This window comes from Stenella coeruleoalba (assembly GCF_951394435.1).
Source record: "Stenella coeruleoalba genome assembly, chromosome: 3".
In the NCBI taxonomy this organism is placed as follows: Eukaryota; Metazoa; Chordata; class Mammalia; order Artiodactyla; family Delphinidae; genus Stenella; species Stenella coeruleoalba.
In genome coordinates, this window is record NC_137148.1 from 60,447,301 (window position 1) to 60,473,812 (window position 26,512).

General features: G+C 37.8%; 1 protein-coding gene across 2 annotated transcripts in view; it reads left to right on the plus strand.

Annotated features, from left to right (window-relative positions):
• AGGF1 (angiogenic factor with G-patch and FHA domains 1) overlaps positions 1-25,705 on the plus strand; it is a 49,550-nt gene extending 23,845 nt beyond the window's left edge. Inside the window, exons 8-15 of one of the 2 annotated variants that reach the window (XM_079918957.1) lie at positions 319-370; positions 13,295-13,396; positions 14,642-14,807; positions 15,929-16,011; positions 19,137-19,264; positions 21,379-21,478; positions 22,727-22,929; positions 24,217-25,705. In XM_079918957.1, the coding sequence (XP_079775083.1) occupies positions 319-370; positions 13,295-13,396; positions 14,642-14,807; positions 15,929-16,011; positions 19,137-19,264; positions 21,379-21,478; positions 22,727-22,927 (832 nt within the window). In that variant the 3' untranslated portion in view covers positions 22,928-22,929; positions 24,217-25,705. Of the gene's footprint in view, positions 1-318; positions 371-13,294; positions 13,397-14,641; positions 14,808-15,928; positions 16,012-19,136; positions 19,265-21,378; positions 21,479-22,726 lie in introns of both variants that reach the window. The other variant, XM_079918956.1, reaches the window with a different exon arrangement.
• The last annotated feature ends 807 nt before the right edge of the window (positions 25,706-26,512 follow it).

Here is a 26,512-nt window from a genome sequence, read left to right on the forward strand (position 1 = left end):
TACTTTTTTTACATTTAGTAATAGAAGTGGAAACAGTCAACAGGTCTGGAAAAAGTGATTGACATGAGTACAAAGGACATTTTGTCTCACTGGATGTTTACTAGCCTGTGACAGATGTACCAAAGAGTAAAAGTAATTCTGGAACCTTCTTTCAAAAAGGAAATTAGAGTAGCATTATAGAAACCAGATTTAGTGTGATAGACTTGCATTTTAACATTATCTTTTAAAACAAAAAAACTTATCTTTAAAAAAATTCTTTAAGTGCTACATTTATGTATGCTTCAGAAATAATTAACGGCATTTTACTTAACTCTGCAGAGAAAAAGATATGGAGCATACTCTCCGAATCCCTGAAGTTGGTGTCAGTAAGGTAAGCTCTTTGATTTTTCGGTTACAACCCCCTAGATGTGATTTTGTAAATCATCCTTTTTTTTTAACATCTTTATTGGGGTATAATTGCTTTACAATGGTGTGTTAGTTTCTGCTTTATAACAAAGTGAATCAGTTATACATATACATATGTTCCCATATCTCTTCCCTCTTGCGTCTCCCTCCCTCCCACCCTCCCTATCCCACCCCTCCAGGCGGTCACAAAGCACTGAGTCGATATCCCTGTGCCATGCGGCTGCTTCCCACTAGCTATCTACCTTACGTTTGTTAGTGTATATATGTCCATGCCTCTCTCTCGCTTTGTCACAGCTTCCCCTTCCCCTTCCCCATATCCTCAAGTCCATTCTCTAGTAGGTCTGTGTCTTTATTCCTGTCTTACCCCTAGGTGCTTCATGACATTTTTTTTCTTAAGTTCCATATATATGTGTTAGCATACGGTATTTGTCTTTCTCTTTCTGATGTAATTCACTCTGTATGACAGATTCTAGGTCTATCCACCTCATTACAAATAGCTCAATTTTGTTTCTTTTTATGGCTGAGTAATATTCCATTGTATATATGTGCCACATCTTCTTTATCCATTCATCTGATGATGGACATTTAGGTTGTTTCCATCTCTGGGCTATTGTAAATAGAGCTGCAATGAACATTTTGGTACATGATTCTTTTTGAGTTATGGTTTTCTTAGGGTATATGCCTGGGAGTGGGATTGCTGGGTCATATGGTAGTTCTATTTGTAGTTTTTTAAGGAACCTCCATACTGTTCTCAATAGTGGCTGTACCAATTCACATTCCCACCAGCAGTGCAGAGTGTTCCCTTTTCTCCACACCCTCTCCAGCATTTATTGTTTCTAGATTTTTTGATGATGGCCATTCTGACTGGTGTGAGATGATATCTCATTGTAGTTTTGATTTGCATTTCTCTAATGATTAATAATGTTGAGCATTCTTTCATGTGTTTGTTGGCAGTCTGTATATCTTCTTTGGAGAAATGTCTATTTAGGTCTTCTGCCCATTTGTGACTTGGGTTGTTTGTTTTTTTGTTATTGAGCTGTATGAGCTGCTTGTAAATTTTGGAGATTAATCCTTTGTCAGTTGCTTCATTTGCAAATATTTTCTCCCATTCTGAGGGTTGTCTTTTGGTCTTTTTTATGGTTTCCTTTGCTGTGCAAAAGCTTTGAAGTTTCATTAGGTCCCATTTGTTTATTTTTGTTTTTATTTCCATTTCTCTAGGAGGTGGGTCAGAAAGGATCTTGCTGTGATTTATGTCATTGAGTGTTCTGCCTATGTTTTCCTCTAAGAGTTTGATAGTTTCTGGCCTTATATTTAGGTCTTTAATCCATTTTGAGCTTATTTCTGTGTATGGTGTTAGGGAGTGATCTAATCTCATACTTTTACATGTAGCTGTCCAGTTTTCCCAGCACCACTTATTGAAGAGGCTGTCCTTTCTCCACTGTACATTCCTGCCACCTTTATCAAAGATAAGGTGTCCATATGTGCGTGGGTATATCTCTGGGCTTTCTATCCTGTTCCATTGATCTATCTTTCTGTTTTTGTGCCAGTACCATACTGACTTGACTACTGTAGCTTTGTAGTATAGTCTGAAGTCAGGGAGCCTGATTCCTCCAGTTCCGTTTTCCGTTCTCAAGATTGCTTTGGCTATTCGGGTTCTTTTGTGTTTCCATACAAATTGTGAAAGTTTTTGTTCTAGTTCTGTGAAAAATGCCAGTGGTAGTTTGATAGGGATTGCATTGAATCTATAGATTGCTTTGGGTAGTAGAGTCATTTTCACAATGTTGATTCTTCCAATCCATGAACACGGTATATCTCTCCATCTGTTTGTATCATCTTTAGTTTCTTTTATCGGTGTCTTATAATTTTCTTCATACAGGTCTTTTGTCTCCTTAGGTAGGTTTATTCCTAGATATTTTATTCTTTTTGTTGCAATGGTAAATGGGAGTGTTTTCTTGATTTCACTTTCAGATTTTTCATCATTAGTACATAGTAATGCCAGAGATTTCTGTGCATTAATTTTGTATCCTGCTACTTTACCAAATTCATTGATTAGCTCTGGTAGTTTTCTGGTAGCATCTTTAGGATTCTCTATGTATAGTATCATGTCATCTGCAAACAGTGACAGCTTTACTTCTTCTTTTCTGATTTGGATTCCTTTTATTTCCTTTTCCTCTCTGATTGCTGTGGCTAAAACTTCCAAAACTATGTTGAATAAGAGTGGTGAGAGTGGGCAACCTTGTCTTGTTCCTGATATTTGTGGAAATGCTTTCAGTTTTTTACCATAGAGGATGATGTTGGTTGTGGGTTTGTTATATACGGCCTTTATTATGCTGAGGAAAGTTCCTTCTATGCCTACTTTCTGCAGGGTTTTTATCATAAATGGGTGTTGAATTTTGTCGAAAGCTTTTTCTGCATCTATTGAGATGATCATATGGTTTTTCTCCTTCAGTTTGTTAATATGGTGTATCACGTTCATTGATTTGCGTATATTGAAGAATCCTTGCATTCCTGGAATAAACCCCACTTGATCATGGTGTATGATCCGTTTAATGTGCTGTTAGATTCTTCTGCTAGTTTGAGGATTTTTGCATCTATGTTCATCAGTGATATTGGCATGTAGTTTTCTTTCTTTGTGACATCCTTGTCTGGTTTTGGTATCAGGGTGATGATGGCCTCGTAGAATGAGTTTGGGAGTGTTCCTCCCTCTGCTATATTTTGGAAGACTTTGAGAAGGATAGGTGTTAGCTCTTCTCTAAATGTTTGAAAGAATTCGCCTGTGAACCCATCTGGTCCTGGGCTTTTGTTTGTTGGAAGATTTTTAATCACAGTTTCAATTTCAGTGCTTGTGATTGGTCTGTTTATATTTTCTATTTCTTCCTGATTCAGTCTTGGCAGGTTGTGCATTTCTAAGAATTTGTCCATTTCTTCCAGGTTGTCCATTTTATTGGCATAGAGTTGCTTGTAGTAATCTCTCATGATCTTTTGTATTTCTGCAGTGTCAGTTGTTACTTCTCCTTTTTCATTTCTAATTCTATTGATTTGAGTCTTCTCCTTTTTTCTTGATGAGTCTGGCTAATGGTTTATCTATTTTATTTATCTTCTCAAAGAACCAGCTTTTAATTTTATTGATCTTTGCTATCGTTTCCTTCATTTATTTTTGATTTATTTCTGATCTGATTTTCATGATTTCTTTCCTTCTGCTAACTTTGGGGCTATTTGTTCTTCTTTCTCTAATTGCTCTAGGTGTAAGATTAGGTTGTTTATTCGAGATGTTTCCTGTTTCTTAAGGCAGGATTGTATTGCTGTAAACTTACCTCTTAGAACTGCTTTTGCTGCATCCCATAGATTTTCGGTCATCGTGTCTCCATTGTCATTTGTTTCTAGGTATTTTTTTATTTCCTCTTTGATTTTTTCAGTGATCACTTCGTTATTAAGTGTTGTATTGTTTAGCCTCCATGTGTTTTTATTTTTTACAGATCTTTTCCTGTAATTGATATCGAGTCTCATGGCGTTGTGGTCGGAAAAGATACTTGATACAATTTCAAATTTCTTAAATTTACCAAGGCTTGTTTTGTGACCCAAGATATGATCTATCCTGGGGAGTGTTCCATGAGCACTTGAGAAAAATGTGTTTTCTGTTGTTTTCGGATGGAGTGTCCTATAAATATCAATTAAGTCCATCTTGTTTAATGTATCATTTAAAGCTTGTGTTTCCTTATTTATTTTCATTTTGGATGATCTGTCCATTGGTGAAAGTGGGGTGTTAAAGTCCCCTACTATGAATGTGTTACTGTCGATTTCCCTTTTTATGGCTGTTAGTATTTGCCTTATGTATTGAGGTGCTTCTATGTTGGATGCATAATTATTTACAATTGTTATATCTTCTTCTTGGATCGATCCCTTGATCATTATGTAGTGTCCTTCTTTGTCTCTTCTAATAGTCTTTATTTTAAAGTCTATTTTGTCTGATATGAGAATTGCTACTCCAGCTTCCTTTTAGTTTCCATTTGCATGGAATATCTTTTTCCATCCGCTTACTTTCAGTCTGTATGTCTCTAGGTCTGAAGTGGGTCTCTTGTAGACATCATATATATGGGTCTTGTTTTTGTATCCATTCAGCCAATCTGTGTCTTTTGGTGGGAGCATTTAGTCCATTTACATTGAAGGTAATTATCGATATGTATGTTCCTATTCCCATTTTCTTAATTGTTTTGGGTTCGTTATTGTAGGTCTTTTCCTTCTCTTGTGTTTCTTGCCTAGAGAAGTTCCTTTAGCAGTTGTTGTAAAGCTGGTTTGCTGGTGCTGAACTCTCTCAGCTTTTGCTTGTCTGTAAAGGTTTTAATTTCTCCATCAAATCTGAGTGAGATCCTTGCTGGGTAGAGTAATCTTGGTTGCAGGTTTTTCATCTTCATCACTTTAAATATGTCCTGCCAGTCCCTTCTGGCTTGCAGAGTTTCTGCTGAAAGATCAGCTGTTAACCTTATTGGGATTCCCTTGTGTGTTATTTGTTGTTTTTCCCTTGCTGCTTTTAATATGTTTTCTTTGTATTTAATTTTTGACAGTTTGCTTAATATGTGTCTTGGTGTGTTTCTCCTTGGATTTATCCTGTATGGGACTCTCTGTGCTTCCTGGACTTGATTAACTATTTCCTTTCCTATTTTAGGGAAGTTTTCAACTATGGTCTCTTCAAATATTTTCTCAGTCCCTTTCTTTTTCTCTTCTTCTTTGGAAACCCCTATAATTCGAATGTTGGTGCATTTAATGTTGTCCCAGAGGTCTCTGAGACTGTCCTCAGTTCTTTTCATTCTTTTTTCTTTATTCTGCTCTGCAGTAGTTATTTCCACTATTTTATCTTCCAGGTCACTTATCCGTTTTTCTGCCTCAGTTATTCTGCTATTGATCCCATCTAGAGTATTTTTAATTTCTTTTATTGAATTGTTCATCGTTGCTTGTTTCATCTTTAGTTCTTCTAGGTCCTTGTTAAATGTTTTTTGCAGTTTGTGTATTTCCAAGATTTTGGATCAACTTTACTATCATTATTCTGAATTCTTTTTCAGGTAGACTGCGTATTTCGTCTTCATTTGTTAGGCCTGGTGGGTTTTTATCTTGCTCCTTCATCTGTGGTGTGTTTTTCTGTCTTCTCATTTTGCTTATCTTACTGTGTTTGGGGTCTCCTTTTTGCAGGCTGTAGGTTCGTAGTTCCCATTGTTTTTGGTGTCTGTCCCCAGTGGCTAAGGTTGGTTCAGTGGGTTGTGTAGGCTTCCTGGTGGAGGGGACTAGGACCTGTGTTCTGGTGGATGAGGCTGGATCTTGTCTCTCTGGTGGGCAGGTCCACGTATGTTGGTGTGTTTTGGGGTGTCTGTGGACCTATTATGATTTTAGGCAGCCTCTCTGCTAATAGGTGGGGTTGTGTTCCTGTCTTGCTAGTTGTTTGGCATAGGATGTCCAACACTGTAGCTTGCTGGTTGTTGAGTGAAGCTGGGTGCTGGTGTTGAGATTGTGATACCTGGGAGATTTTTACCATTTGATATTATGTGGAGCTGGGATGTCTCTTGTTGACCAGTGTCCTGAAGTTGGCTCTCTCACCTCAGAGGCACAGCACTGACGCCTGGCTGCAGCACCAAGAGCCTTTCATCCACACGGCTCAGAATAAAAGGGAGAAAAAGTAGAAAGAAAGAATTAGTAGAAGAAAGAAAGAAAGAAACAAAGAAAGAGAGAAAGAAAGAAAGAAACAAACAAAAACAAAGAAAGAACGAAAGGAGGGAGGGAAGGAGGGAGGAAAAACAGAAAGAAAGAAGATAAAGTAAAGTAAGATAAAATATAATAAAGTTATTAAAATAAAAAATAATTATTAAGCGAAAAATAAAAGAAAAAAATTAAAAACAGAAAACAGAAGGATAGAACCCTAGGACAAATGGTGGAAACAAAGCTATACAGAGAAAATCTCACACAGAAGCATACACATATACACTCACAAAAAGAGGAAAAGGGGAAAAAATCCTAAATCTTGCTCTCAAAGTCCATCTCCTTAATTTGGGATGATTCGTTGTCTATTCATGTATTCCACAGATGCAGGGTACATCCAGTTGATTGTGGAGCTTTAATCCGCTGCTTCTGAGGCTGCTGTGAGAGATTTCCCTTTTTCTTCTTTGTTCTCACAGCTCCTAGGGGCTCAGCTTTGGATTTGGCCCCTCCTCTGCGTGTAGGTCGCTGGAGGGCGTCTGTTCTTCGCTCAGACAGGACAGGGGTTAAAGGAGCCGCTGATTACGGGGCTCTGGCTCACTCATGCCGGGGGGAGGGAGGGGCACGGAGTGCGGGGCGAGCCTGCGGCGGCAGAGGCCAGCGTGACGTTGCAGCAACCTGAGGCGCTCCGTGCGTTCTTCCCAGGGGAGTTGTCCCTGGATCCCGGGAACCTGGCAGTGGCGGGCTGCACGGGCTCCGCGGAAGGGGGGTGTGGATAGTGACCTGTGCTTGCACATGGGCTTCTTGGTGGCAGCAGTAGCAGCCTTAGCATCTCATGCCTTTCTCTGTGGTCCGCGCTTGTAGCCACGTCTGGCGCCCGTCTCTGGAGTTCCTTTAAGCAGCGCTCTTAATTCCCTCTCCTCGCGCACCAGGAAACAGAGGGAAGGAAAAGTTTCTTGCCTCTTCGGCAGGTCCAGACTTTTCCCTGGACTCCCTCCTGGCTAGCCGTGGCGCACTAACCCCCTCCAGGCTGTGTTCACGCCGCCAACCCCAGCCCTCTCCTGGTGCTCCAACCGAAGCCCGAGCCTCAGCTCCCAGCCCTGCCCGCCCCGGCGGGTGTGCAGACAAGCCTCTTGGGCTGGTGAGTGCCAGTCGGCCCTGATTCTCTGTGCGGGAATCTCTCCGCTTTGCTTTCCACACCCCTGTTGCTGTGCTCTCCTCCGCGGCTCCGAAGCTTCCCCCTCCGCCACCCACAGTCTCCGCCCACGAAGAGGCTTCCTAGTGTGTGGAAACCTTTCCTCCTTCACAGCTCCCTCCCACTGGTGCAGGTCCCATCCCTATTCTTTGTCTCCGTTTTCTCTTTTTTCTTTTGCCCTACCCAGGTACGTGGGGAGTTTCTTGCCTTTTGGGAGGTCTGAGGTCTTCTGCCAGTGTTCAGTAGGTGTTCTGTAGGAGTTGTTCCCCGTGTAGATGTATTTCTGGTGTATCTGTGGGGAGGAAGGTGATCTCCGCGTCTTACTCTTCCACCATCTTCCCCCAATCTGTCATATGGTTTTTATCAGTTTGTTAATATGGTATATCAAACTGATTGATTTGCCTAAACTGAGGAATCCTTGCATTCCTGGAATAAACTCCACTTGATCATGGTCTATGATCCTTTTAATATGCTGTTGGATTCTGTTTGCTAGTATTTTGTTGAGTAATTTTTGCACCTATGTTCTTCAGTGATATTGGCCTGTAGTTTTCTTTTTTTGTGACATCTTTGGTTTTGGTATCAGGGTGATGGTGGCCTTGTCGAATGAGTTTGGGATTGTCCCTCCCTCTGCTATATTTTGGAAGAGTTTGAGAAGGATAGGTGTTAGCTGTTCTCTAAATGTTTGATAGAATTCGCCTGAGAAGCCGTCTAGTCCTGGGCTTTTGTTTGTTGATCACAGTTTCAATATCAGTGCTTGTGATTGATCTGTTTATATTTTATGTTTCTTCCGGTTCAGTCTCGGGAGATTGTGCTTTTCTAAGAATTTGGCCATTTCTTCCTTGTTGTCCACTTAATTGGCATATAGTTGTTTGTAGTAATCTCTCGTGATCCTTTGTATTTCTGCAGTGTCAGTTGTTACTTCTCCTTTTTCATTTCTAATTCTGTTGGTTTGAGTCTTCTCCCTTTTTTTCTTGATGAGTGTGGCTAATGGTTTATCAATTTTGCTTATCTTCTCAAAGAACCAACTTTTAGTTTTTTTGATCTCTGCTATCATTTCCTTCATTTCTTTTTCATTTATTTCTGATCTGATCTTTATGATTTCTTTCCTTCTGCTAACTTTGGGGATATTTTGTTCTTCTTTCTTTAATTGCTTTAGGTGTAAGGTTAGGTTGTTTATTTGAGATGTTTCTTGTTTCTTGAAGTAGGATTGTATTGCTATAAACTTCCCTCTTAGAACTGCTTTTGCTGCATCCTATAGGTTTTGGATCGTCATGTTTTCATTGTCATTTGTTTCTAGGTATTTTTCTATTTCCTCTTTGATTTCTTCAGTGATCTCTTGGTTATTTAGTAGCGTATTGTTTCGCCTCCATATGTCTGTATTTTTTACAGTATTTTTCCTGTTATTGATATCTAGTCTCATAGTGTTGTGGTCGGAACAGATACTTGATACGATTTCAATTTTCTTAAATTTACCAAGGGTTCATTTGTGACCCAAGATGTGGTCTGTCCTGGAGAATGTTCCATGAGCCCTTGAGAAGAAAGTGTATTCTGTTGTTTTTGGATGGAATGTCCTATAAATATCAATTAAGTCCATCTTGTCTAATGTGTCATTTAAAGCTTGTGTTTTATTATTTATTTTCATTTTGGATTATCTGTCCATTGGTGAAGGTGGGGTGTTAAAATCCCCTATTATTGTGTTACTCTCCATCTCCCCTTTTATGGCTGTTAGCATTTGCTTTATGGATTGAGGTGCTCTTGTGTTGGGGCATAAATATTTACAGTTGTTATATATTCTTGGATTGGTATTTTGATCATTATGTAGTGTCCTCTTGTGTCTTGTAATAGTCTTTATTTTAGAGTCTATTTTGTCTGATATGAGAATTGCTACTCCATCTTTCTTTTGATTTCCATTTGCATGGAATATCTTCTTCCATCCCCTCACTTTCAGTCTGTATGTGTCCCTAGGTCTGAATTGGGTCTCTTGTAGACTGCATATGTCCGAGTCTTGTTTTTGTATCCATTCAGCCAGTCTATGTCTTTTGGTTGAAGCATTTAATCCATTTACATTTAAGGTAATTATTGATATGTATGTTCCTATTACCATTTTCTTAATTGTTTTCAGTTTGTTTTTGTAGGTCTTTTCCTTCTCTTGTGTTTCCTTCCTAGAGAAGTTCCTTTAGCATTTGTTGTAAAGCTGGTTTGGTGGTGCTGAATGCTGTTATCTTTTCCTTGTCTGTAAACATTTTAATTTCTGCATCAAATCTGAATGAGGTCCTTGCTGGGTAGAGTAATCTTGTTTGTAGATTTTTTCTTTTCATCACTTTAAATATGTCCTGCCACTCCCTTCAGGCTTGCAGAGTTTCTGCTGAAAGATCACCTGTTAACCTTATGGTGATTCTCTTGTATGTTATTTGTTGCTCTTCCCTTGCTGCTTTTAATACTTTTTCTTTGTATTTATTTTTTAATAGTTTGATTAATATGCGTCTCTATGTGTTTCTCTTTGGGTTTATCCTGTATGGGGCTCTCTGTGCTTTCTGGACTTGATTGACTATTTCCTTTCCCATGTTAGGGAAGTTTTCAACTATAATCTCTTCCAATATTTTTTCAGACCCTTTCTTTTTCTCTTCTTCTTCTGGGACCCCTGTAATTCGGATGTTGGTGCGTTTAATGTTGTACCAGATGTCTCTGAGACTGTCCTCAATTCTTTTTTTTCTTTTTTCTGCTCCCTGGCAGTTTTTTCCACCATTTTATCTTCCAGCTCACATATCTGTAACTTTGTTATTGATTCCTTCTAGTGTATTTATAATTTCAGTAATTGTGTTCATCATTGTTTGTTTGCTCTTTAGTTTTTCTAGATCCGTGTTAAGTGTTTCTTGTCTTTTCTCCATTCTGTTTTTGAGATTTTGGATCATCTTTACTGTCATTACTCTGAATTCTTTTTCAGGTAGGTTAGCTATTTCGTCTTCATTTATTTGGTCTTGTAGGTTTTTACCTGCTTCTTCGTCTGTAACATATTTTTTTGTCGTTTCTTTCTTTTTTTTGGATGGGTGGTGCTGTATTCCTGTCTTACTGGTTGTTTGCCCTGAGATGTCCAGTACTGGAGTTTGCAGGCAGTTGGATAAAGCTGGGTCTTGGTGCTGAGATGAGGACCTCTGGGAGGCCTCACTCCGATTGATAGTCCCTGGGGTCTGAGCTTCTCTGTTAGTGCAGCGGTTTGGACTCGGAGCTCCTACCACAGGAGCTCGGACCTGATCTGCAGCCTAGGAATCAAGATCCTGCAAGCTTTGTGGCATGGTAAAAAAAAGAAAGAAAGAAAGAAGAAAAGGAGCAGTACAGTATCAAAGAATAAAAAACAAAATTGAATTAGAAAGATAAAAATTATATTAGGAAAAACAAAACTATAATTGAAACAACTGCAACAAGGTAAAATAACACAACAGAAAAAAAGAAAAAAAGCGGGGGGAGGGCAGGGAACAAGCCAAAAAGAACAATAACAAAGTATAAAGAATAAAATAAAATTAGAAAAATAAGAGGTTTATCAGGAAAAATAAAAATATAATAGAACAACAATGAATCAACAAGGTAAAACAGAACCCCAATCCAAAAGAGGAAAAAAGAAAAAAATGCACCTTGGCTATGGGGGCAGAGTGTAAGCTGGGGTGAAACAGGTAGGGGTGCGAGTTAGGGTGGGGTGGGACCTAGGCAGGTGGGGGGTGACATTTGAGCATGGGGTGGAGCGTAGGTGGTGATGTTCAGGCATTGGGCGGGGCCTCTGCTTAGGACCTGCGTGGAAGGGAAGAGGTAGCATGTCGAAAGAAGGGCCTCTGGAGTGTGGAGTTCTGGAGTTTGGAGGTAGGGCCCTGAGTGAGGGTGTGGGGGTGGGGTTTAGGCCAAGTGTTGGAGGGTGTCTCTGAGTGCAGAGCTGGGGCCCTGGGTGGGGGGGGGGGTGTGGGGACGGGGCTTGGTTTCTGCGAGGCAGGAGGGAGGCTCTGAGGGCAGAGGATTAAGCCTGGGAGCCCAACAAGCTCCCCGGTGCCTAAGTGGACAGGGAAAGCACTGGCCCCATTCCCTTCCATTCTTTTGTGCCTCTCCCCCACTGTCTCCCCCAGGGTCTCCCCCCGCCTGTGGACCCCTAACCGTGGGTGGGTCCACTGGGTGTAGGAACTCCTCCTCTCCCTAGCCACCCCTCAGGGGTGCTGTCCCTTAGGTCCGGCCTTTACTTTTGCTCCCCCTTCCCTCTCTCCCACTTCCTCAGGACCTGTGTGGCTGGAGGGGGCCTCGGTAGGTAGAGGATCAGGCCTGGGATCTGAACAGGTTCCTGGGGGCCCAAGTGGGCAGGGGAAACCTGGCCACGCTCCCTTTTGATCCTCTGCCCTCCCAGGTGTTCCCCAATTTCCCCCTTTGGACGTGGGATTCCTTCCCCTCCCCCACCTGCCCCTTAGGGGTACCAGTTCCGTCCCACCTCCGCTTCTACCCCCCCTTCACTCCCCCCACATCCCACATCCTACCCAGTTGCTGGGGGTTCCTGCCATCCCCTTAGGTGTCCGTTGTCCCCCACCGGTGCCTGCTAGGTGCCCTAGTTGTGCGGAGACGCGAATTCCCTGTCCTCCTAGTACGCTATCTTGACCCCACCCCTGTAACTAGCTTTTTTGCTTATTTAGCATGTCTTCAAGATTCATCCATGTTGTAGCATATATCAGTACTTCATTTCTTTTTATTGCCAAATACTACTTCAATGTTCAGATACAGTGTTTTTTATCTGTTCATCAGCTGATGGACATTTGAATTGTTTACACTTTTTGGTTATTAAGAATAATGCTGCTGTGAACATTTCACGTACAGGTTTTCGTTTGGAGGTATGTTTTCATTCCTCTTGATGCCTACCTCAGAGTAGAATTGTTGAATCGTATGGTAACTCCCTGTTTAACATTTTGAGGAACTGTCAGACCCCCCACAAAGCAGCTGCACCATTTTACATTCCCACCAGCAATGTATTGTTTATGAAATTTAAAGTTAAATATTTCTGCAGCTCTATATCCAGTTAAATAGGCATGTATTGAGTACATGCCCAATATATGTGAGGTACTGTATTATGTACTAAGTGGTAAGAAAATTGTAAACTAAATGTAAGCAATAGGGACTTCCTTGGTGGTCCAGTGGTAGAGAATCCACCTCCCAATGCATGGGATGTGGGTTCGATCCCTGGTCGGGGAACTAAGATCCCACGTGCTGTGGGGCAACTAAGCCCGAGCGCCTCAACGAGAGAGCGTGTGTGCTGCAAACTACGGAGCCCACAGTGCTCTGGAGCCCGTGCACCACAACTAGAGAGAAAACCCACACACCACAACTAGAGAGAAGCCCAAGCCCACACGCCACAACGCAAGATCCGCGTGCCTCAAGGAGGATCCTGCATGCTGCAGCTAAGACCTGACACAGCCAAATAAATAAATAAATGAATAAATAAGTAAATTAAATTAATTAAATAAAAATAAATGTAAGCGAAAATTGTAAGCAGTACAGTGACATTCACATATACGGAAACTTTGTATAATTTAATTGTTATATAAACAAAGTGCTGTGGAACAGAAGGGAGTGATTAGTTCTGAGTATTGAAAATTTGGAAAAAACTGAGAAGTCAGCCTTGAATGTTTCAAATCACCTTTTGTATTAAGAATTTTTAATAACATGAACAGACATATTAGGTGAAAAAATTATTTCAAATTATATATATAGTATAATCTCAACTATATTATAAAAGTAGAAAAGGTAGGACACATACTAAATTATTAATGGTAATTATAGGTGGAATTATAGATGAGTTTTTCTCCTGTAGCCTTCTCATTTCTACCAGAAGCATTATTATACTTTTGTATTCTGAAAAAAATGTATTAAAAATAATAAAAGCTAAATTATTAAGAGACTAAAGTTCATTGCATCTTATCATAGAGAAATTATCTATGGTTTAAAAAAAGGTATAATACTTTATAATTACCTGGTTTCTTTTTTTTTAAGTTTCATGCAGAAATTTATTTTGATCACGACTTACAAAGTTATGTCCTTGTGGATCAAGGCAGTCAAAATGGTACAATTGTAAATGGAAAACAGATTCTTCAAGTGAGTATATACTTATTAATTAAATACTTGCACATTATTTTAAAAAACTGAAATGAAACTTTTTATCCCTCAGGGCCATAGTTATTATACATATCATTTAGTTCAGATTGGTATTCATCCAAATGTGTTAACATGGAAGGGAATTCTTAGAAAGGGCTAAAAAATGTATACAGTAAGTGGATACTTAACTGTTGAGTTTTGACTTCTAATTATGTACCTGTGCCTTATTTTTGGAAATAAATGCATTTTAAAGCTATTCAGAGTAAATGTTCTTATAGCAACTTTAGGGGCCATCGTGTGTGTGTGTGTGTGTGTGTGTGTGTGTGTGTGTGTGTGTGTGTGTGTTTAAACTGTTAAAGGAAATGTTGTTAAACTGTAAACTCCTTGAAGGCAAGGGCTATGTCTATTTAGTTAACTCTCCTATCCCAACATGTAACAAAGTGCTTTAGCACATAATAAGATAATATATGGAAGGGAGGGAGGGAGGTCTTAGTCTATAAGAATCAAAAATGAGATAAAACTGAATTATCAAGAGAGGACAGAAAAAGGGAAATATGATGCACCTATCTCCTTAACACTTCATCTTTTTGATTGTGAGTTTTCATTTTGGTAGTAGACTGTTTGAAGTTTGAGTTGGGTATTTCTGTGATAGGATTGGGCATGGAGATGGGGAGATCAGTGGATTTTGATAATATAAAAATTAGAGGGCTTCCCCGGTGGCGCAGTGGTTAAGAATCTGCCTGCCAATGCACGGCACATGGCTTCGAGCCCTGGTCCTGGAAGATCCCACATGCCGCGGAGCAACTAAACCTGCGAGCCACAACTACTGAGCCCATGTGCCACAACTAGTGAAGCCCATGTGCTTGGAGCTTGTGCTCTGCAATAAGAGAAGCCACTGCAGTGAGAAGCCCGCGCACCACAACGAAGAGTAGCCCCTGCTTGCTGCAACTAGAGAAAGCCCACGCCTGGCAACAAAGACCCAATGCAGCCAAAAATAAATAATAATAAATAAAATAAATATTAAAAAAAAATTAGAAGTTGCTCGGTTCAGCTGTCATCTTCTCAACTAGTAGAATATTATGCATCACCTTCAAGTTTTGTGGAAATGTGTGTGCATATGTCTATCTCATTGAGAACAATCTCAATTTTTATTTTTATAATCAGACATTACAGTAGACATAAAATAAATAAAATAACCATGTGTAACTCTCTTGGGTTTGGCTTTGTAATTTTTTTCTCCTTTAGCCCAAAACTAAATGTGACCCTTACATACTTGAGCATGGAGATGAAGTGAAAATTGGAGAGACTGTGTTGTCCTTTCACATTCACCCTGGCAGTGATACCTGTGATGGCTGTGAACCAGGGCAGGTTAGAGCTCACCTTCGTCTTGATAAGAAAGATGAACCTTTTGGTATGTGAAACATACTGTTTATGGGCATGGTAGCTTTCTAATTCACTGCATGTTCTGAAAAAGTATCAGTACCAGCTTCATATCTAATTGATATAATACTCTATTGAGATACATTTGTATTTAAGTGAATATTATCAAATGAGCCTAAGAAATGACATGTATTTGAAATTTGAGACCTAGACTAGTAGATTATGATTGTAGTTGGTTTTTCTGTGTAGTAATTTGTACTATTACAGCATTAGGTTACTTTATGACCAGGAATGATAATCATTAGCTCTGTTTTTGCTAATCCAGTCTATAGGCTTTTGAAGCAGCACTGCAGTGGTAGCTAAATGTACTTCAAAGGAGTAATTGTGACATAAATAGAGATTGGTTTCCCTTTAACATCTGTTTACTGATATAAAAAGTCATCCACAGTTAAACTCTGATGTAAAATAGTAACATAGAAAATAATAGGCCAAGGTATTAAGATTTATTTGTTGATATATTTGCTTTCCTACTTACAGTTTGTTTGATATATTATCTGTGTATATACCATTACTTTGTATAATAAATAATATTGTAAAATGTTACTATCTTGTTTAAAACCCACTCATCTAAGGCTTTAAAAATTGAAAGATCCTTTTAACTAGTAAGTAATTTTTTTCACATCGTTTGTTTCCTTTAAATACCAACTATACACGTCATTATGTATTTTTTGTTTTCTCATACTACCTTATGAAAATGAGTATGGCACGTTACATAGTAACGTGAATCTTGGGTTCTGTTATTTTTCTTTTGCACAAGCTTATGTTCCTTTGGAAAACTCACAATATTTCTGCATTTGGATTTCTATTACAGTAACCATATTGAAAAATTAAGATGTGCAGTGTTTCTTTCAGTATCTAAAACATTCCTATACTCTTTCGAGTTTTGGTTTACTTTCCAAGTAGATTTAATTACCAAAATGCTGAAGGGACATCATCACAACCTAAGATCCTTTTATATTAATTTATTTGAACTTTTTATTAATCTGCAGATGGGATACTAGTACTATTAGTTTTTCATTATTAAATAAACAGTATTATATCATATTTAGTGTTTTTTTTTTTCTTTAAACCAAACTCAATTTTTCCTTTTAGTTGGTCCAACTCTAAGTAAGGAGGAAAAAGAGCTGGAAAGGAGAAAAGAATTAAAGAAAATACGAGTAAAATATGGTTTGCAGGTAAGGGAGTTAAATATTGTTACATGTGTTAAACTGTGCATCTGGTTTTGTATAAAACTGCCTGTAGATAAGCATAGTCCATTTTTATATATAAAAAGAGAGCTATTTAGAATGATTCTGAGATTTATGTAGTTCCTGTTAGTTTTTTACTGTTTACCTCAACAACTGTTGAGGTTGGAGTAGGAAAGTGATGATAATACCCTATATTGGAATAACCATTTCTGGTTTTTAAAAAACTTGCATTAAAATGATACCCTCGAAAAACACGGTTGGAGGACTAATACTGCCTGATTTCAAGACTTATTATAAACTACAGCAATAAAAACAGTATAGTACTGGCAAAAAGATAAATATGTTGATGGAACAGAATAATGAGTCCAGAAATAGACCCATATAGATACATAGATACATAGATAAATGTGTATATGTGTGTGCGTGTGTGTGTGTGTATGATTTTCAACAAAGGCATGAAGGCAGTTTGGTGGAAAGAGGATGGTCTTTTTTCAACAGTCAGTGCTGGAACAATTAGATAGCCATATACAACAACAATAACCTTGATCCCCACCTCATAACATATAAAAATGAACTCAAAATGGACTATACATATAAATTTAAACTTCTAGAAGCAAACCTTAAAAAAAAAGTCAAAGATTTTTTAAGGTATCTAACACTAAAAGCACTATCCATAAAAGCACAAATTGTACTTCCTCCAAAACTTCTGTTCTTCCAAAGACACGATTAAGAGAATGAAAAGGTAAGCCACAGACTGGGAAAAATATTCGCAAATCATATATCTGATAAAAGTCATGTATCTTATACCTAGAGTATATAAAGAACTCTGAAAACTCAATAAGGGAAAACAACTTAATTTAAAAATAAGCAAAAGATTTGAATAGACACTTCACCAAAGCAGGTGGCAAATACACACATGAAAAGATGTTCAGTATTATTAGTCATTGGGGAATTGCAATTTAAAACCAATTAAAAAGACTGACCATACTAAGTGTTGGTGGGCATGTGGAGGAACAGGAACTCGCATACACTGCTGGTGAAAATATAAATGGTGTGATTGCTTTGGAGAAGAGTTTAGTACTTTGTCAAAAAGTTAAATGTACACCTACTGTATTATTCACCATTCTACTTCAAAGTATTTCATTTCTATCCAAGAGAAATGAAAGCATATGTTCATACAAAAACTAGTGAGCAAATGGTCACAGCAGCTTTTTTTCTAAAAGCCAAAAACTGGAAAAAACTCATCTGTCCATCATTAATGGATAAACAAACTATGTTAAATCTATATGGTCAAACACTCTAGCAATAAAAAAACATAAGCTATTGATACAGATTACAACATGGATGAATCTCAAAATGATTGTGCTGAGTGAAAGAGCCAGACAAAAAGAGTACAGTTGACCGTTGAAAAACCCAGGGATTAAGTGTGCTGACTCTCACCTTGGTTGAAAAATCTGCATATAGCTGGTACTCAGCCCTCTATGTCCACAGTTCCTGTATACCTGGGCTTCTGCACCCACAGATTCAACCAATTGCAGATCGTGTAATACTGTAGTATTTAGTGCTGAAAAAAAATCTATGTATAAGTGGATCCACGAAGTTCAAACCCATGTTGTTCAAAGATCAACTCAACATGCTATATACTTCGTTTCTATAAAATTCTAGGAAAGCAAACCTAATGTATCATGGCAGAAAGATCAGTGGTTGCCTGGCTACAGGAGAAGATGCACAGGGAGAGGGGCTGGAGGGATAGATTACAAAGAAGGACGAGGATACTTTTGTGGGAGATGAATATGTTTATTATCTTAATTGTGATGGTTTCATAAGTGTATACAAATCTCAAAAGTAACTGTACACTTTATGTGTAATTTATTGTATGTTAATTATACCTCAGTAAGGCAGTTTAAAAAAATTACCATTTAATCCTATAAGTAGACTAGAAAACTAATTAATATTGCCATTTTACATTAGAGAAACTAGAGCTGGTCACCTACCTACTAAACAACAGAGCTAGATATAGGATCTAGGTCTTAAGTGTATTTGTCCAGTGTTTTTTACACTTTATGAACAAGTCAGAAAAGATGCTGCCAAAATAACATTTTTATGCAGAATTGTATTTTTTGTTACTGTTGTACTAAGGGAGAGAAATCATAATAGAAAAAAATGTTAAGAGGTTAATTTGGGAGGAAAATAGAAGATATATAAGGAGAGATTAAAATGTTTTTTCAAAAATTTTAGCTTAATTTCTACATCATTTTCTGGGGGGAATACCCATTAGGGTTGGTGGTCTGTATTTTTCTGTTTTGAAAGCAAAATTAAGTAACAACTTCTGTGGTACTTTCCTTGCATTGCTCTAGCAATCTGTAGCATCTTTTTGTATGAATGTTGTACTTTTTATGTAAAGATTAGCAAATAGTAACAAAGGGGAAGAGGAGCCTTTGAAACCCCAAGCTGAATTGCCTGTCTCTTCTGTGCCACTGCCATATCTTGTGTATACCTTAATTGTCGAACCAGTCGTACTGTAACATGCTGAAGACTGTGTGTGTCTGCACTTTAGGATTATAAATTTCTTTGCATTCTGTCACCTAGCATAGGGCATAACTTACTCTTTACTTAGAAAATATTTGTGGAGTGACTGATTAATCATGTAATGAAGCTGTATTGAAGCAAAAAGCTATTATTATTGCCAGGGTAAAAGAGCATTTATTTCCTTTTATCTATTTTTTAAACACTTTCTACATTTTTCCCTTCTAAGGAACAGTATCAAAATATTTTAGGTCCTTTGGAACTTTCAGTTCCTTAGAGAAAAGGAGAAGTAGATTTTTTTCCCCAGCCCCAGGGGTTCTCCATATTTTTTTGAATACTGGTAGTTCATATGAGAATATGAGTACACAGCATTGATTCAAAATATACTATATTTTCACTATATTAAAGGGGATAGAATAGATATATTCAATAATGTAATTGTCTTAATTTGTATATCTTAATTTATATCATGGCTTATTTAATGGAGACCACATTGAACCATATTTGCTAAGCAAGGCAAATATACAGACATTATATTTTTATTTATTAGTTTTGTTTTCCTCAATGAATATTTCATGTTTATGAAGAATACAGACTACGAAGATGAAAAGGCTTTGAAGAATCCAAAATATAAAGATAGAGCTGGAAAACGTAGGGAGCAGATTGGAAGTGAAGGAACTTTCCAAAGAGATGATGCTCCTGCATCTGTTCATTCGTAAGTATTAAATTTTAATTGCTTGAAACAATCTTTGTACCATAATCAGATTCATAGGGTGATGTGATTTATAGGGCTATATAATCTGATAGGTAGCCTTTTAAAGGAATAATATAGATCAAGATGGAAACTCTACATCTGTTTACATTTTCCTCTAATATTGGTATTGCGTTATTCCCTAGAAAATTACTGATCATATATGTAAGTATACATACAGATTTATCACATACAAACTTAAACACACATATATATGCATAGCTAACATTGTAGCCACACAATTGAGTGACCATACTTTTATATATTAGATATTTAGGAGGCTGGGCTAGTAAGAAATTGGTATGGACTGATACTTTTTTAATAGTTATTTCAGAACTCAACTGCTTCTGTTCTTGACCCTGAAATACTATTTTTCTTACTGTTTTTTTTTTGCGGGGGGTGCTGCGTCGCGTCTTAGCTGTGGCACGCGGGATCTTAGTTGTGACACGTGGGATCTTTCTTGCGGGGCGCGGGCTTCTTTCTAGTTGTGGCGCCTGGGCTTAGTTGCCCCGTAGCATGTGGGATCTTAGTTCCCCGACCAGGGATGGAACCCACATCCCCTGCATTGGAAGGCGGATTCTTAACCACTGGACCACCAGGGGAGTCCCTTACTTTTTTTTTTTTTTTTTTTTTTACGGTACGCGGGCCTCTCGTTGTGGCCTCTCCCTTTGCGGAGCACAGGCTCCGGACACGCAGGCTCAGTGGCCATGGCTCATGGGCCCAGCCGCTCCGCAGCATGTGGGATCTTCCTGGACCGGGGCACGAACCCGTGTCCCCTGCATCGGCAGGTGGACTCTCAACCACTGCGCCACCAGGGAAGCCCCCTTACTTATTTTTGATTCAGTTCGTTTCTCTTGGTAAACTAGCATTGATAAACATGAAAAATGTAATTTTGAAGCCTACAAAATGATTATATTTCTGCATTTAATCATATATTAGCTACATTTTGTTTCTCAGAATATAAATTCTAGGTTTAGTTAACATTTAAATCTTTCATGTAGAACTAACAATTAGTTACTAAATTTTGACTTATTATCATTTTATTGATTCTAAGATATACTACTTGGATAGAATTTTACAGTTACATGTGACAGCAGTTTTTTCTTAATGGTACATAGACTAACAGTGCATCTTAGAGTTTATGGAGTCACATTTTATGAGGTATAGCATTTTAAATTAGATATGCTAAGCAACATGACAAATATATTTTAAGGTTTAATATTTTTGAAATAATTGCTGGAGAATATGAAGATTGCATTACAGTTAAATTAGAAGATAGAAATGAAAAATGAAATCCATTGGTCTGACATTGCTTGGGTTATTGTTATTGAAGAGCTAATTTACATATTCTGTAGAACTGAAAAGACAATGTGATAGAACGTAAAATTAAAATACCCTTAAATTAGCAGACCATAAAATCATAAAACAAAATGCAAATAGTTAATGAGAGGTTTAGTTTCGTTTTAACTTTTTTTATTGATGTTAAATTCACAAATGTAAGTATCAATATCAGTGATACATCATAAGATTAACACATTGCAGAATACATGTCCTGGTCAAGAAATAGAAAATTATCAGTAACCGCAGAAACCTACCCTCCTAGTGTCCCCTCTTAATCCCTATTCCTCTCTCCTCCCCAAAGGTAACTATTCTACTGACTTCACCAGCATCAGATTAATTTCACGTATTTTTTAACTTTAAATAAATGGAATAATTTAGTATTTATTTTGTGTCTATATTCTTTTTGTTCAGCATTACTTTGTTATGTTCGGTACGTTTTATATTATATTGCCATATAATATTCTCTTGTATGAATATGCCACAGTTTACCCACTTTACCACTGATGGACATCTGGATTGTTTCTGATTTGTGGTTATTGTTAGATTTGACTGCAAAACATTCCCTTTTCTGTTAAATAGTATATGTAGGAGTAGAATTTGTGTATCTTCAACTTTATTAGGTAATGCCCAGTAGTTTCTAAAGGAGTCGTACCAGTTATTTTTAATTCATGAATTTATTATAAATGTGACTTAAATGGTCTTTTAGAAGTCAACTCTCATCTTACTTTTCTCTAAAGTGAAATTACTGATAGCAATAAAGGTCGGAAGATGTTGGAAAAGATGGGTTGGAAAAAAGGAGAGGGCCTAGGGAAGGACGGTGGAGGAATGAAAACTCCGGTAAGACTTGAGATTTCTTTCATTCTTTATTCTTGTAATGGATATATTTACTGTACTTACTATATGCCAGGTGTTGCCTTAAGTGCTAGGAGTATTGTAGCAAGCAAAAAGAGACATAATTACTACCTTTATGGCAATCACAGTTACCAAATATATGTGTTTATGATGTGTTTTGTTTTGTTTTTAAAGTTCTTAGGAAGGCTCTTAGAGTTTTTTCCTTCATCAGACTAGGATAGTGAATGTTATTTCCTGAGCCAGAAGTTCTTCTGTGTCTTTCAGTTATTTTTAATGACTTCTTCACTGTGCCTTGTCCTAACATGCAAGAGCAATCACAGTGTTACTTTACGAACAGGCAGACTCTGTACTAGCTGGAGAATCTGTTTTAGGTTCAAGATTCAGAGCATGTAACAAGCAATAGAAAGAATCATGTCTGGAAAACAATACAGTGGTTTAATTCTATAGTCCCATGGTTCATCAGAGGTTCAGATCCTCTTTCACAAAAACCTTACAAAGTAGTAATATGATCAAAGAACTTTCTTGATAATTAGTTGGTACCTGAAGAAATAATGGGTGCATCAGTGTGAGTTTAATGTAAATTTTCTCATTTCATTGAGGTACAGTGGGATGAACATGGGTTTAGTAGTCAGGTTAGAATATGTGTTCTATTACTAGCTGTGTGACTTAGGGCAAGTTTGGATTTCAGTTTTCATATGTAAAAATGGGGATAATGAGAACTCTTTCAGGGATGTCTGAACATAAAGCCCCTAGGATGGTGCCTGAAATATATTAGGCACTCAGTAACTGGTGGCTTGTAATGGTTCTCAAAATAATGCGAAGTCCTCCCCTCCTTTTATGAAAATAAACAAGTTCTCTTTTTATGACTCTTAATGTTTAACTTACCTGTTCACTTACTTAGGTGAGGCTTGGACTGTAGGTTTAAATACATCCATTGCTTTTACTTCTCATTAGAGTAGATGACAGGTTGATTCTGCAGCATCTCAGTGAAATTTGGTGATTGCTGTTTAAGGAGCATTCTGTTTTCTGTAGAGTCATCTGTACTTATTGACAAGCAAGACAATGTATAATCATGTATTTATTCCTGTATGTATTTGATGCATTTGACAGTTTTTTTTTATGCATCAATCTTCTCTAATTCAAAGAATTATAGTTAAAGTACCAAATTGGATATAGCAGATTTCAGTGTGTTTAGATACTACAGTAAGTTCTCTTCTTAACTTTTGGTAACAGATCCAGCTTCAACTTCGGCGAGCACATGCAGGCTTGGGGACAGGCAAGCCATCTTCAATTGAAGATGTCCACCTTCTCCAAAACAAGAGCAAAAAGAACTGGGAGAAAGCACGAGAGAGGTTTGCTGAAAACTTCCCGGAAACTAAATCTCAGAAAGATACACCAGGGACTGTGCCTTGGGTCAAAGGGACTGTAGAGTGAAGGTCAGTCATAGAACACAAAAGCTTTTTTATAGAATTTGGAAACTCTTGTTTAATTGCAGAAATTTTCTCTCCAAAAGAGTCAGTGGCATGAGGGAACCGTGTCACAATTTACCCGCTCTTGATTCAGAAATGTGTAATAAAGTGTGGTTTGCAGTTTTGGTTTTTTTCCTTTTTTTCGGTATGTGGTCCTCTCACTGTTGTGGCCTCTCCCGTTGCAGAGCACAGGCTCTGGATGTGCAGGCTCAGCGGCCATGGCTCACAGGCCCAGCCGCTCCGCCGCATGTGGGACCCTCCCAGACCGGGGCACGAACCCGTGTCCCCTGCATTGGCAGGCAGACTCTTAACCACTGCGCCACCAGGGAAGCCCTGGTTTGCAGTTTTTAAAAAACATTTTTAAAAACTAATAAATAGTGACTGAATCAAGTTATGCTATGAGTGGACTAAAGTTCACAGGGCACAGATGAGCTTATCAAGCTTTGTTACTTTATTTTGTCATTTGCAAGACCCATATAAGCAACTAGCCATATAAGCAAAATTCATGTAACCACTAACTTAAATGTACATTTGTCCTTGTCTCCTTATATTCTCCATTATTGTACGATGCATAACAAAAGAAACATCGAAAGTTTATAAAAACAATTCTGACTATATACATCCTTGTTTATGCCCTTTAGGACCTAGGTAGAAAATGTTGAGAACACATGGGTAGTGGTGTATAAATGTTATTATATTTGAAATAACCCAAGTAATATTATTGAAGAACTAATGAACTGCTGACATGTTGTAGAAAATCAGTCTCATTGTTTTCTTCTGTGAAGAATCTGTTGATTTGTACTATATATTAAGCATTTACCTTTGGTTTGTTTCATAGCTGAAATATTTAGATATGAACAGTTGAGTACAGTATTGAAATATTCAGTGTGCTGGCATTTGTAGTTTTGATAAGTCCCATTGCTGGCAATGGAGTTGTGCCAGAAAAATCTGATTTCTACTGCAGAAGGGTTACCTAGCCAAGGCCTCAAACTCAAGATACTTTTTGAAAACGTCTTCAAATGCAATAAAAAACATTATAACGTCAAAAAGAATGATTCATTGAACCAATAATTTAAACATACTGGTCTGCTTTGAACTCATGACCAGCCAGAATTTTCCTCTGTAAATTGGCAGCACAGTAATGAAAGGATGCCCTCAGATTTTCAGAGACTGCAGTGCAGCTTTCTGAGTGCAGGTGTCACCGCTCTGCCCGTTAACACTGTTCTTTTCCTTTCTGTTCAACTTTTCTCTCAGGTTTTTGCTGGGAAATCAATGCTGGAACTGATCTTTTCTCATAATGAATATAAGCTATATAGCTCCTTCATCTACTATAAAGAAATGTCTTCAAGATATAGAAATAGGAAAGGAAAATTCTGGAAAAAAGTATGCAGTGGGGAAGATAATTCAGAAAGAAAGCTACCTGTTGGAGTTTCTAGTCTTAATGTACAGGGTACTTAGGAAGAAAGGGCGGTGTGGAAAGAAAAATAAATATATTACTAAAGATGAGACATATGACCAAACAATTGTCAAGTTATTAAAGGCCTAAGATGGGAAAAACAGAGGTCCTATAATTCTAAAACTCTAGATTAAGTATTTTTCTGTATCCTTTTTGGCCACCTACATACCCTAACACATACACATATATGTACATTAGACTTGGAGGCACTAGGAGTGTCCTGCATTATTTTCTCTAAAGTAGAAAAATTACTCATCTAAATGTGGTTCTGGTGCCGGTGCCCTACATATAGGTAACAGTATAGGACCCTCAGAGTAAACTTGCTTCTGGTAGATCTCAACTCATTGGGTTAGTATACAACTGTCTATGTAATATTTCCCATTTTTATTACTAGATTGTGGAAAACTTTTTCATTGTTTTCTTTTGTTAAGAAAATGGAAACTTGAAAATGGTGATAAAAATTGAAATATATGTGATATTTGCTTTATTAAAACCCTTTGCAGATCTAAAGTCTCAGGGCTATACTATACTGGTTAAAGCACTGAATAATGAAAATGTCTGGTTCTGTTTCTACCTGTGAAATGAGAATATTTAACTCACATGTTTGTCTTGAATAGAAAATGGGAAAATGTATGTAAAAGCACTTTGTAAATTGTAAAAGTAGTACAGATGTGAGCTTCTGTTTGTTTAGAAGCATAAATATGGATTATGTACAATTTGAATTACACATAAAGTTGTTTTGCGTCTAATATTTAAAACTATAGTTTATTCATGCAGTATAAATTTATTAACTTAATAGCCTTTAAGTGTTTAAGTGGAGCTACAAGTTGCTGAATTTTGAGAAATCTAACATATTTTGCCAGAACATGAGAAGCTGGCAAAATTGAGAACAGAAGAAACCATCACCATTACAGTAAAATAACAGAAATTGTTTTCTAGAATTAAATAGCCAGGAAGCACTTTTTCTCAGAAAGGGGGGGATTTTTTTGTGTCTGTTTTTAAAAGTTTTTACTTCTGATGTTTCACTTACTCTAGTTGTGAACTTATGAAAAGTTATGGTTCACCCAATTCAAACACCTTCCAACTTTTCATGTAAAAGATTATTTCTTAATTTGGCACATTTTAAAGGGGCAGGCAAAAGAAATAGAAATTTCCAACAAGGAGAAATTGTATACAAAGGCCTTCCTTAACGAGTTGCAGGAAAGAGGGGTGTGCTTGGCAGGGAGCCAGAAAGGCGTTTCTAGACCTAGCATCTAAAGGTGTTCTCAAGAACAGCTGAAAGTATTTCCCCATTGTGTTGTTCTAAGTGTGCTTCTTATTTTTGTAGGGCATCACTTATATCTCTGCCTTGAAGCTTTGATCTAAAACATTTCCTTTTACTTTTTCAGGCTTTAAAGTGGAAATACATTTGGATTCTTTAAAATGAGTCACTGTTTACGTGTGTGTCTGTGTATCAGGGCCCAGGCTTTCTCTTTGCCTTTCTGCTTTACTCTTCTTAGTGCTGGCTTATGGCATTGTGTTGCAAAATGACTTTTGGAACCCCAGTCATCATAGTCATGTCCAAAACAGAAGAAAGGGGAAAGAACAGTCAGTATTCCTGTTAGTTCTCTTTTATCAGGAAAGCAAAAGCTTACTCAGAAACTCTCACAACAGACTTCTACTTAGGGTTATTAGCCAGAGCCTGATAACATTACTGCCCATAGCTGCAAGGGAAGTTGAAAAGGTAGGCCAACAGGATGGTCTCACTTGCCTTAAGCCAATCATGAACTATCACCTAGGGCAGAACATGTTGCTTGTTGGAACAAAATCAGGTTCAGTGAGCAAGGCAGAGGGGGACAATGGCTACTGAATGGGCAGGTAACTGTCTGCCAGATAACCCAGCTATCCATTAGTGGTGACTTGGGGTGTTGGTTAAATTGTGATGCAGGCCTACTACGTAATACTTTGTAGCCATTCAGACGAGTAAGATAGAACTGTCTATACCATGATAGAGAAGAATATTCTTACTACATTGCTGATTTAAAAAAGCAGATTGGGGCTTCCCTGGTGGTGCAGTGGTTAAGAATCTGCCTGCCAATACAGGGGTCACGGGTT